We start from the raw sequence: 12,539 nt of genomic DNA, 5'->3' as shown, positions 1-12,539 counted from the left end.
TGGCCTACACCAGCTGATGCCAACACACAGCCCCACCTCCCCCCCAAAACTCTCCGTGACTAGGTGCAGTTTAAAATTGGAAGTGGACACCGGCACTCGGAGTGAGGCTGAAATTTCCCCCCACCGGATGCCGTTGAGTGTGCCCACTCCCAAGGCCCTAAGTGTGCATTTGTGTGGAATGTTTTTTGTGGAAGTGTTTAATGTGCTATATGTGTTATATTCTATTTATTATGTGCTATATGTCACCATGCAAGTAGTTCTAAGGGCAAACACTAGATAAGATAACTAGATAACATTAGAGCAAGAAGGAGTTAATAAGTTATAAGGTTATAATCTGGTAGTCAATTATTCTGCAAGCATCTGGGTATACTCATTTATTATACCCAAAAAACATTCTACCTCAGGCTACTCATGCTCCAATAACATTCTTAAGCAAAAGCGTGTCCTAAATCATTTGTAATTGTAATCCTGACCCAGTTCCACAGAATGTGCATTTTAGATATTTCAGTATGTTCATTAAAAGCATGGATGAATTTGAATCTAAACAGAAAGTAAGAGTTGTAAGAAGATGAACTTAGGCAATCAAATCAGTCATACAAAACTGAGTCAACAAATTCAATTTCTGTTTATTTAGTATCAAGACTTTCCAGGGGTGCACCTGTATTTTGTGAAAAGGCTAAAGTGCTAGTACTCTTCCAAAATTCTATTAGTTAATATCATCTACTGAAAGAAAATTAATTTATTTTGAGGAAAAAATAAATCATGTTATGCTGAACTTGCCAAGAAAATTACTTTCGTGATAGATACTGATTTTATAATTTTAAGGACGCTTTCCGGTCTTTTCATTAGACACAAGACTCTCTAAAATTTGTGGCGGTATTACTTTTTTTTTTTTAAACCATTGCCTGAAATTTTCTAGTTACCTGTGTCAGATATAATACTGTTTAAATTGCTTATTAAATACACAATTTGTATATATATTTTCTGCATTTTGAGTGGCAAGTATTAGTTACCTCTTGCATAGAAGAGACTAGGGAGAGCACATTACTACACTCATTTTATATTTTTTTCATTAAAATACCTTTAACTCTTCTTCCGGTGCTCTCTTCTATCCATTGCACTTTATGTAGCCCCTTCAAAAGGCGAAGTAAATATGGAACAATTACTTCTTTATGCTGAAGAAAAAACAAAAAGGCAAAAATCTTCGTGAAAACTTAAAATTAACACTTAACATTAAAAGAAAAAATATTACTGGAGAACAAACATATCCCATTTTCTTCTGTGCTCCTTAACAGAGATTTTCTTACTGCTATAAAAGAACTTTCAGTTTTAGTAATATGTAGTATTTGCTGGGCAACATAATAAAAAGCACACTTGTCTATTTCATTTGTCCAAAGAAAACCGTTCCAAAACTGGACTATTTCCTTAAAAATATTTTCTGGTAAAGTCTAATCTGTCCTTCCTATACTTGAGGATTATCAATGCCCTCCGTACATACTTTCATGAAGTCTTCTCTTGATTGTAGAAAAAAAAGTCGCTAAAAGTAGCAATTTTTTTTTTTTTCAGCAAGGAATGAATTCTGGGATTATCCAGCACAGTTATCCTGTTTGCCCAGGCCTTCTGGTGTTGCTAAACTCACCAGTGTGTTCCTTTTCTTGAAGAATGTATCAGATGGTTGATTTGACCACTCCTTGCGTTTTTGTTCTTGGATGGGCTTGTTTTGCTTTCTCAGCCTAATGTTGGCCGGTTTTTACTTGTATGGACAGCTCTTTAGACCTCATATTGAGAGTTCATAGTGACAGCTTCCAAATTCAAAATCCACACTTGGAATCAACTCCACACCTTCAAACTACTTAATAGTTAATAAAATAATGAGGAAACTGCTCACACCTGGCTATGGAACAGCTTGTCAGTCAACTGTCCAAATACTTTTGAGCCCCTGAAAATGGAGGGACTAAACCTCTCATACATTATTTCTGGTAAACCCCTTAAATTATGGCTTTATTCCAAATCCATTGTGGTGTCATACAGAGCCAAAATGATGAAAATTGTGTCAATGTTCAAATACGTATGGGCCTAACTGTACTTCCATAACCAAATAAAATCCATACTCAGTTGTTGAATATAGCTAATTTTGCTTGGTTTGAACAAATCTGAGTGTATGCATGTACATGTGTGGCGAGGAATAAAAGGTTCTGCTGCCTCCCTGTGACAAAAAAAGAATGATCCGAAATAAGCATGAAAGATATCTCAGTAATAAAACTAGTTAACAGAATTCTTAAAATAAAACATACACACATAATTTCTAGTATGCGGTATAATGATAGATAGCTTGTATGATATACAAAACAACAAAGTTGGTTGGTCAAAAGAATACTTCCCTTGTTGATACATTTAATTCAAAACAACAGTACTGTAAGAAAGGACTTTGTGACATAATCTTGCACATGCACAAAAGAGACAATCTTTGGTATCCATTTATTCTACTAGGAGAAAACCAGAAAATGCACCAAGTAAGTAGCACTATAATAAATAACAAAGAATGGTGAACCTAGGAAATGAGTATGGAACTAATAGGAAACCAAGGACGAGGCATAATACAAATTTGAAGTTAACCATTTCATTCAGGCAAAGTTAAAGTGTACTATGAAAGCTTTTAACTTAAAAATGCAACAACCTGCGTCATCTAAAGTTAATGACTGTGCGAAATATTCAACTTCAACATAAAAAAAAAAAATCTCAATCCTCCATGTTTAAAACATTGGCTATTCAAAAGTAAGGCCTCCCAATGTCCGATACTGAAATTAAAGAAATTATCGGACAAAAGAGAGTACAAAACTAATACATTGCACTGTATACTTAAAAACAGAAATAAAAAACTAAAGATTTCTAGAATCTGTATTTTTTAAACTCTGACATCTGGTGGCTTAAATTGGAATTACAGTGATACCTCGCTATATCGCGCTTCGACTTTCACGGCTTCACTCCATCGTGGATTTTAAATGTAAGCATATCTAAATATATATCACGGATTTTTCGCTGGTTCGCTGATTTCTGCGGACAATGGGTCTTTTAATTTATGGTACATGCTTCCTCAGTTTGTTTGCCCAGTTGATTTCATACAAGGAACGCTATTTGCGGATGTCTTAGAAGCTACCCAATCAGAGCATGTATTACGTATTAAATAAAACTCCTCAATGATATACGATATGCTTCCAGATGTGCTTGATTGTTTGCTTTTCTCTATCTCTCTCACTCTCTCTGACATTCTCTGCGCCTGACACGCATTCTTTGAAGAGGAAGATATGTTTGCATTCTTTTAATTGTGAGAAAGAACTGTCATCTCTGTCTTGTTTTGGAGCACAGTTTAAACTTTTGACTAAAGGGCGTTATTTCATGTCTAGAGGGCTCTAATAATGTTAACATTGGGGAGATTGTATAAGGGCTTAAAATATATAAAAATAACCATACAAACATATGGTTTCTACTTCACGGATTTTCATCTATCGCGGGAGGTTCTGGAACGCAACCCCCGCGACTGAGGGGGGATTACTGTACTAATAAACTTTGAGATTTGAAGACTGCAAAGTGGTGGCAGGGAAAAGTGTAGTTGAGCAGCATAGGATGGTGGTCTGTAGGATGATGTTGGAGATCAAGAAGAGGAAGAAAGTGAGGGCAGAGCCAAGGATCAAATTGTGGAAGTTGAAAAAGGAAGACTGCAAGGTTGAATTTAGGGAGAAGGTGAGACAGGCACTGGGTGGCAGTGAAGAGTTACCAGACAGCTGAGAAACTACAGCAGATGTAGTAAGGGTGACAGCAAGAAGGGTGCTTGGCGTGACATCTGGAAAGAGGAAGGAGGAAAAGGAAACCTGGAGGTGGAATGAGGAAATACATTCATGAGGAAGTACATACATGTACTGGAGAGGATACAGAGGAAGACGATGGCAAAGAAGAAATGGGATAGTCAGACAGATGTAGGAAGTAGACAAGAGTACAAGGAGATAAGGTGCAAGGTGAAGAGATAGGTGGTGAAGGCTAAAGAAAAGGCGTATGATGAGTTGTATGAGAGGCTGGACAATAAGGAGGGAGAAAAGGACCTGTACCGATTGGCTAGACATAGGGACCGAGCTAGGAAAGATGTGCAGCAGGTTAGGGTGATAAAGGATAAAGATGGAAACGTACTCACAAATGAGGAGAGTGTGTTGGGCAGATGGAAAGAGTACTTTGAGAGGGTGATGAATGAAGAGAACGAGAGAGAGAGAAGAGGTTGGATGATGTGGAGATAGTGAATCAGGAAATGCAATGGATTATGAAGGAGGAAGTAAGGACAGCTTTGAAGAGGATGAAAAATGGAAAGGTCGTTGGTCCAGATGACATACCTGTGGAAGCATGAAGGTATCTAGGAGAGATGGCAGTGAAGTTTTTAACCACAGTGTTTAACAGAATCTTGGAAAGAGAGAGGATGCCTGACGAGTGGAGAAGAAGTGTACTGGTGCCAATATTTAAGAATAAGGGGGATGTGCAGGACTGCAAAAACTACAGGGTAATAAAATTGGCGAGCCACAGCATGAAGTTATGGGAAAGAGGAGTGCAAGCTATGGAGGTGATGATTAATGAGCAGCACTATGGTTTCATGCAAAGAAAGAGCACCACAGATGCAATGTTTGCTCTAAAGGATGTTGATGGAGAAGTTTAGAGAAGGCCAGAAGGAGTTGCATTGCATCTTTGTGGACCTGGAGAAAACATATGACAGGGTGCCTCGAGAGTAGCTGTGGTAATGTTTGAAGAAGTCGGGAGTGACAGAGAAGTACGTAAGAGTTGTACAAGATAGGTACGAGGGAAGTGTGACAGCGGTGAGGTCTGCGGTAGGAGTGATGGATACATTCAAGGTGTAGGTGGGATTACATCAGGGATCGGCTCTGAGCTCTTTCTTATTTGCAATGGTGATGGGCAGGTTGACAGACTAGATTAAACAAGAGTCCCTGTGGATTATGAGGTTTGCTGATGACATTGTGATCTGTAGCGATAGTAGGGAGCAGGTTGAGGAGACCCTGGAGAGGTGGAGATATGCTCTAGAGCGGAGAGGAATGAAGGTCAGTAGGAACAAAACAGAATACATGTGTGTAAATGTGTAATGGTGTAATGGTGAGGATGCAGGGAGTAGAGTTGGTGAAGGTGGATGAGTTTAAACACTTGTGATCAACAGTACAGAGTAATGGGGATTGTGGAAGAGAGGTGAAAAAGAGAGTGCATGCAGGGTGGAATGGATGGAGAAGAGTGTCAGGAGTAATTTGTGACAGACAGGTATTAGCAAGAATGAAAGGGAAGGTCTACAGGATGGTAGCGAGACCAGCTATGTTATATGGGTTGGAGACGGTGGCACTGACCAGAAAGCAGGAGACAGAGGTGGAGGTGGCAGAGTTAAAGATGTTAACATTTGCATTGGGTGTGACAAAGATGGATAGGATTAGAAATTAGTACATTAGAGGGTCAGCTCAAGTTGGACGGTTGGGAGACAAAGTCAGAGAGGCGAGATTGCGTTGGTTTGAACATGTGCAGAGGAGAGATGCTGGGTATATTGGGAGAAGGATACTAAGGATTGAGCTGCCAGGCAAAAGGAAAAGAGGAAGGCTTAAGTGAGGGTTTATGGATGTGGTGAGAGAGGACATGCAGGTGATGGGTGTAACAGAACAAGATGCAGAGGACAGAAAGATATGGACGAAGATGATCTGCTGTGGCAACCCCTAGTGGGAGCAGCCAAAAGAAGAAAAAGACGACTAACAAACTGATGTGGATAGGCAATCTAGGCCCCCAAGAGTCTCTCAGTGGCCACAGGCCTTTGTGACATTTAATTTCAGAATAAGAAAACAATTCTTTTGGTTTATGGAACACACCACTAATCTTTCTGCTGTGTCAGAAATTTCTTCCAGATTTACTTCTCCGGAAAAATCAACTAAATAGACTTCAGAAGATCAGAACACATGTAATATTACTAACAGTCATGGAAACAGTAAGTCCATCATCCATTTTCTACACCTGCATTATCCTACGCAGGATAACTGGGGAGCTAGAGCCTATCCCAGCAATCACAGGGCGCATGGCAAGAACAACCCCTGGACAGGCACCAGTCCATTACTGGGTACAACGGTAAGTATCTTACTGAACTTCAAAGAGTTTTTTTAGTGGATCATTACTTATGTTCAAGCTTAAGAGTTATTGTTATCATTCACGTATATAATGCTGCACTTACAGTAGTAGTGTAATTCAATCAAGGACACCAGGGAAAAGCATTAAAACAGAAACAGGAAAGCACTTTCTTCAGTTAAAAAAAAAGTCTTGTAAATCTGGATCAAACTACTATGCAATTTTGGCGAAGTCCTATTGACCTTTATGTTGATAAGACAGAAGTACAATTTAGGTTGATGGACTGGATAGAACCCTGGGATTTGTGTAGCTTCTGTTCTTATAAGAACCATAACCAAAGTTCACCCTGCAAGAGTGCCATAGTGAACTACTTTACATCTTTTATTTACCAGAAGGAGGAAATATTTTCATAAGCATGTTACTCCTTGTTTAACAAGGACAAAAAAAAAACACACATTCATTTAAAAAATCTCATGTGGCTGCAATGAATATGTCTATAAAGAATTTTAAATGTCCAACCATGTGGCTCTGCTTGTCACTTGATCATCCAGACTTGTCACCTGTTGCTTTTAACTGATATCAAACTAGTAAGTCTCTTTCACACTATATACAATTAAAATTTTGCACTTTTGCAGTAGCACCAAGTCCATCAAAATTTCAGCTAAGAGTAATGTTGGAATTAAAGGTGGAACAGTGCAAGATCAAAGCCAAGAGACTGCTCCTTAATACAAAGGCCTTATTTTAGCTTTATTACATGGCTCTGAATCTGTCAACAGTTATAAATTCATTGCCAATTGAAAGTTGATATATTTATTGTGTTGTACCTGTAGGTCAGACTCCACCAAAAAAATGCCCAAAGCAATAACAGCATCTCTTCTTCGTTCATCTAGTTGGAAAATCCCATGAAAATCAACAGGACTCATACAAAGCAATTTCTGAACCTACACAGAAGAAACAATAATTAGAGTACAATATAACAGGTGTAACAAATGCATATTAACTCGACACCACAAATAAAAGCTATAAAAAAAGTGTATCTAGAACAACAGCTTTTTTTGAAATACTATCAATAACCATGCAGTTCAGACTGGAACTTCCAGACTGACCTAAGAGTCCTATGGACAGTCAGCTCACCTGTAACAAATTAAAAAAAATGAAGTCTTTTAAACTTTTTCACACTAAGCAAAAGCTAAAAAAGTAATAGCTTTTACATTTTGTTGGTTTAGTCACATCTCTTCTTTCACCTGCAGTAATTACAGCACGGTTTCACTATGTCTGTGTAGCTTTTTTCTTATTGTGTATCCTAATAACACATTTTCTATATTAACTGGCAATTTTAACATGGCTCAGTATATATAGAACTTTGGGTGCATGTGTGAATGGGTCTTGCTATGGATTGGTAGCTCATCCAAGGCTTTGTCAAAACTTGTGTTCAGTGTGCTAGACAGCTTCCTACTGTTCCACTGCTTACACCTGAACACGTGGGTGCCAAGAGGGGACTGGGCAGTCTCTTGGTCTGGAATCCCTACAGATTTTTTTTTTTTTCTCCAGCCTCTGGAGTTTTTTTTTTGTTTTTTCTGTCCACCCTGGCCATCGGACCTTACTTATTTTATGTTAATTAATGTTGAGTTATTTTTATTTTTTATTGTGTCTTCTATTTTTCTATTCTTCATTTTGTAAAGCACTTTGGGCTACATTTTTGTTTGTATGAAAATGTGCTATATAAATAAATGTTGCTGTAAGTTATAAAATGGAATGATATAATTTAATTTAAATTACATAACAGATGATACTGGATTAAAAATGATAAGTTGCAGTATATAATGTGTTACCTTATAGGATGCCATTAAATCAAAAGTGCCAGAACACTCTTGAATTAAATCTAAATTTTGTTCAAAACTATCAAAGAGAGCACATACAAAAGTAAAATACTGACAAGTCACCTCTCCCATTGCAGGGCACAGTGTTTTTGAAAACAAAATGTATTTATGAATGATTACATAAACAAAATCTAAACAATAGGGAGTAAAACGAAAAACAGCAGAGAATAAACTGAACATCTTATACTCAGAGAGAGATGTTCTGTGAATTATCAAGACCACTTTAGTAAAGCACAGATGATCCCTTCACAACAGAAGTATCAAATATAAAGTATGTTTTCTGTAGCTGTTTTAGCAATATACTAAGTGTTCAAAGCATTCAGTTTCTAGCCTAAGAACAACCAATTCTTGCAATGAAAAATATATGGACTCATACAATACAGTTCAAAGTTTAGGACACAAACTTACTCATAGTTGTTTTCTTTTTCTAATTTTTTACATTTTAGAATAATTTCGAAGGCAGTGAAATAACAAATATGGAAATACGGAATTACGCTGAGACCAAAAAAGTGGTAAACCATAAGCTCCCCTGTATTAAGCAGTTATCCTCTGTCCTGATGGCAGCTTTGCATACTTTTAATTTTCTCTTATTGAGCTTCCACCTGGGATGTTTCTACAATAATACTGAATGAGCTTCAAAATATGTTGAGCACTTGTTTGCAGCTTTTCCTTCACTCTCCCCACACCATCATTACTGATTTTAGGTTGAGTGACTGTGTAGATTAGGTCACCTACTGTGTCACTCCATCACCCTTCTTTGCCAAATTGATCTGTGTTTTGGGTCAGGATCCTGTTGAAAGCCTAATAACAGCACAACTAAGCACAAATGAGAAGGGATAGTATTTGTCAGAATGTTGCGGTATTCACGCTGATTAAAAGTAGCTTAATATTGTAAATAAACTGAAGACAATGCCATCAGCAAAGCACCCAGATGTCATCACACTTCCTACCCTATGCTTCACATCTGTTCACCTTTTATGCATCTTACAAAGGTACAGTACCTGGAACAAAAAACCTCACATGCAGATAGATACATAAGACCAAAGGCTAGGTTTCCATTGGTCCGATATCCACTGCTTGCATCTGTTGGCCCAAGTAAGACTTTTCCTCTTATCTGTCTTCTCCAGTAGTGGTTTCTTTGCAGCAATTCTACCATGAAGGCCTGATTCACAAGGTCTCCCCTGAACAGTTTATGTGGCTGCTGCTTGAACTCCATCAAGCATTTATAAGCTTGGGTGCAATTAATTTGTGATTTCTAAGGTCAGTGATAATAATAAACATATCTTCTTCAGCCGGGGTAAATCTTTGTCTTTCCCATGGTGGTCCTCATTTGACCTGGCTTCTTCATAACTTATGATAGTTTTTTGTGACTATACTCAAAGACACTTTCAAAATTCTTGAAATTTTCCAGATTAACCGATCTTCCTTTCTTAAGATAAAGTAATGATGGATTCTCCTTGCTACATTAGGCTATTTTTGGCAAATTATGGATAGCTATGACCAGAAATAATGGATTCCTATTTGATATAGGATAATTTGCTGTATAGCCATACTACCTGTCACAACAAATTCACTGAAATGTATTAACAAGGAAATAAATACCACAATTAACTTCAAGAGTAATTAAGATGACATAATTCATATTTTTCAAAATTTACTTTTCAATAAACTTTCAAATTGAAGTTCCTTCTTTGCAGGGTCATTGCAAGCATCTAAACATATGCCTTTGGATCAAAATGTTTTTAAGCTTATGAAAAACGTGTAAAAATTGCCAACAAACACTGTTGCTTTATTGCTATCTAAAATTTAAGTGAAATGCACAAAATTATCCTTTATTGGCCTGAAAACAGAATTCCTCTAAATTAAATTTTTTTTCCCGCCATGTTCATCCAATTCAGGGTTGAAGTGGGCTGGACGCTGTTCTCAGCCCCATTAAGAGTAAGGCAAGAACCAACCCTGGACCAGATACCAGTCACTACTGTTTCTAATGTGCCAATTTGGTGCTTGCAATTTATATATTTAAGATGTTCTTTAATCTACACCATTTATTTTTCATTATGTACCTAAATAAGAAGGAATGATTATCGAATTTCAAATAAATTCTGAAAAATAAAACAAACTGAACACTGTAACGGTCACACCGCTAACTCACTGAAGAAAAAAAATGTTAATCTAGCTACTGATTTATAGAGGTCTATGCTATCTACAGTAAGATGTGTCATTAAACTTCAGTACAGTACTTGAAAAGAAAATTGTTCCATATTTTAAGTTGACAGGTATTGAACGCAGTAAGCTTACTAATCAAATTCAAGTCAAGTCAAGCCTGAGCAAGTAACCTAAAATGACACCGACATTTATTTTAAAAAGATACATATGTAAGCAGTTGTGCTATAACAATCCTGTAAACACCACTGGGATGATGTACACTCTTCAATCTATTGTCACTTTTACCTAAGAATTCAGCGAAAAGTGTTTCTCATCAGTCCAAATGGCGCTGATACATACAGAGACAATACAACGATGAAGTACAATGAAACAACAGACAAAAACTTTTATTTCCTGACTGACACCCAATTAACTTAATGAGCATGATAAAAGACACCCGATTAAGTACTGGGGACGGCAAAACGGCGGCTACAGCAGCAGCTACCAGTCAGGACGGATTTTTGAGAACCACTGTGGCTGACAGTGAAGTCCCTCTCCTGTCTCGAATGTTCTGTTGATTCAGAAACACTCTCAACACTCTTACTCTACTGCCATTCACAAATACACTTCATGGTGATATTTCGGCAAACAGTGCTACGATGTGAGTCGGAATGGAGGCCACGTCAACGCATTCTCTTACAATTTATACCACACCAAACCGCCACTCACCTTTTCCAGCGGGGCAGGTCGGTGCGCAGCCAAGGACCGTGCCAGCGACAACACAGTATTAAAATAAAACCCTCTTCCACCTCCATTTGCAGCACCGCCGACGCCTCCTCCTCCACCTCCACCACCTTTCAACGACATCTTTACTTCCCCATTCGATACACACACACACAAATACAAACAGCCGGGAAGCAGTGTTCAGAACGGCGAGCGGATGAGGACAAAAATTACGACAGCTGTACAAAGAAGCAAAAAGGCGAAGGCTTTCGCCGCGAAGCATAAACAGGATACATTTACAGGTTAAAGGTCGGACTTTTGAACTCTGTATCATTGGATCACACATACTAAAATTTTTATCATTACACTGATATTTTGTGGTTGATTTTATGAGTCCTGTTTAGTCAGCAGTATTTTTATTTAAGCCTTTTTATTTTTTTAAATGTTTTTATTAGAGGATGCCTGTAAATAACTATTTCATATACAGTATGAACATACATGACAAGCTAATGTTATCAGTCTTCTTAATTTGTAAATAAACAACCGTAACACATCAGTTTAAAATGTTATATGACTTATTTTTATAAATAAAAACTTGTTTTCCTAAAAAAGTAACTAGTAAATGTTTCTGAAGTTATTTTATAACTTTTTATATTTTATTTATAAAATTATTGAACACTATTGAACAATTAATAACTATTTTTTACTGTACCCAGAATGAAAATAGGTATAAAAGACACTTTAATAAATTTACTGAAATATATTCAAAATTTTGAACCACTAACCAAGTTACATTCCCAAATTTATTTCAATCCGTCTATGATTTATTGATTCTGCTTAATTCAATTTCTGAGTCACCAAACAATTTCTGAGATATATTATACCAGCACTATGTATGAGGTAAAGACGGGATGCCAGTCTGTTGCAGGGTACAATCATTCGAAATGAGTCAATTTGGCGGCACAAAAATACTAACATGCATGTCTTTTGCCACTTCATTACATACACCTACACCAAAGCAAATGGGGACATTACTTTTCAATGACAGGCATAAAAAGTTTGCCATCACTGATACACCATACATGACAAAATAAAACGAGATGCATATTGTGAAGTGCCTAGTGCACCTCACTGTTCTACCCAGCTGTAACCTGACTAAATGTTGACCCTTCTATACTAATAAAAGGCAAAGCCCTCACTGACTCATCACTAATTCTCCAACTTCCGGTTTAGGTAGAAGGCTGAAATTTGGCAGGCTCATTCCTTACAGCTTACTTACAAAAGTTAAGCAGGTTTCATTTAGAAATTCTACACGTAATGGTCATAATGGTCAACAACGTCCGCCATATTGAACTTTCTTATTTATGGCCCCATCTTCACGAAATTTGGTAGGCAGCTTCACTGCGCTAACCGAAACCGATGTACATACTTATTTCAGTGGCATGACGCCACTGTCAGCTGCCATATTGAACTTTCCAATGGTCTTTGTTACTTATGGGCCCATCTTCAAGAAATTTGGTACGCGGGTTCCCAACGCTAACTGAATCCTACTTACGTACATATATACTTCCATAGCCTTCAGCTCGGTCACCGTGTGAGGCGGTGTTGAGTCCCCCATCCCAACGCCTCCCACGTTCTTGGCTGCCT

General features: G+C 37.6%; 1 protein-coding gene across 3 annotated transcripts in view; it reads right to left on the bottom strand.

Annotated features, from left to right (window-relative positions):
* pi4kab (phosphatidylinositol 4-kinase, catalytic, alpha b) overlaps positions 1-11,057 on the bottom strand; it is a 77,844-nt gene extending 66,787 nt beyond the window's left edge. For all 3 annotated transcript variants that reach the window (XM_039771537.1, XM_039771538.1, XM_039771539.1), the window contains exons 1-3: positions 10,899-11,057; positions 6,969-7,085; positions 1,082-1,175 (exon numbers count right to left, since the gene is read on the bottom strand). In XM_039771537.1, the coding sequence (XP_039627471.1) occupies positions 1,082-1,175; positions 6,969-7,085; positions 10,899-11,036 (349 nt within the window). In that variant the 5' untranslated portion in view covers positions 11,037-11,057. The remainder of the gene's footprint in view (positions 1-1,081; positions 1,176-6,968; positions 7,086-10,898) is intronic.
* Between the last annotated feature and the right edge of the window lie 1,482 nt (positions 11,058-12,539).

Source organism: Polypterus senegalus, chromosome 12, assembly GCF_016835505.1.
Source record: "Polypterus senegalus isolate Bchr_013 chromosome 12, ASM1683550v1, whole genome shotgun sequence".
Taxonomy (NCBI): domain Eukaryota; kingdom Metazoa; phylum Chordata; class Cladistia; order Polypteriformes; family Polypteridae; genus Polypterus; species Polypterus senegalus.
Note: the sequence above shows the minus strand (reverse complement) of the source record. Positions and strands in the feature narration are given on the sequence as shown.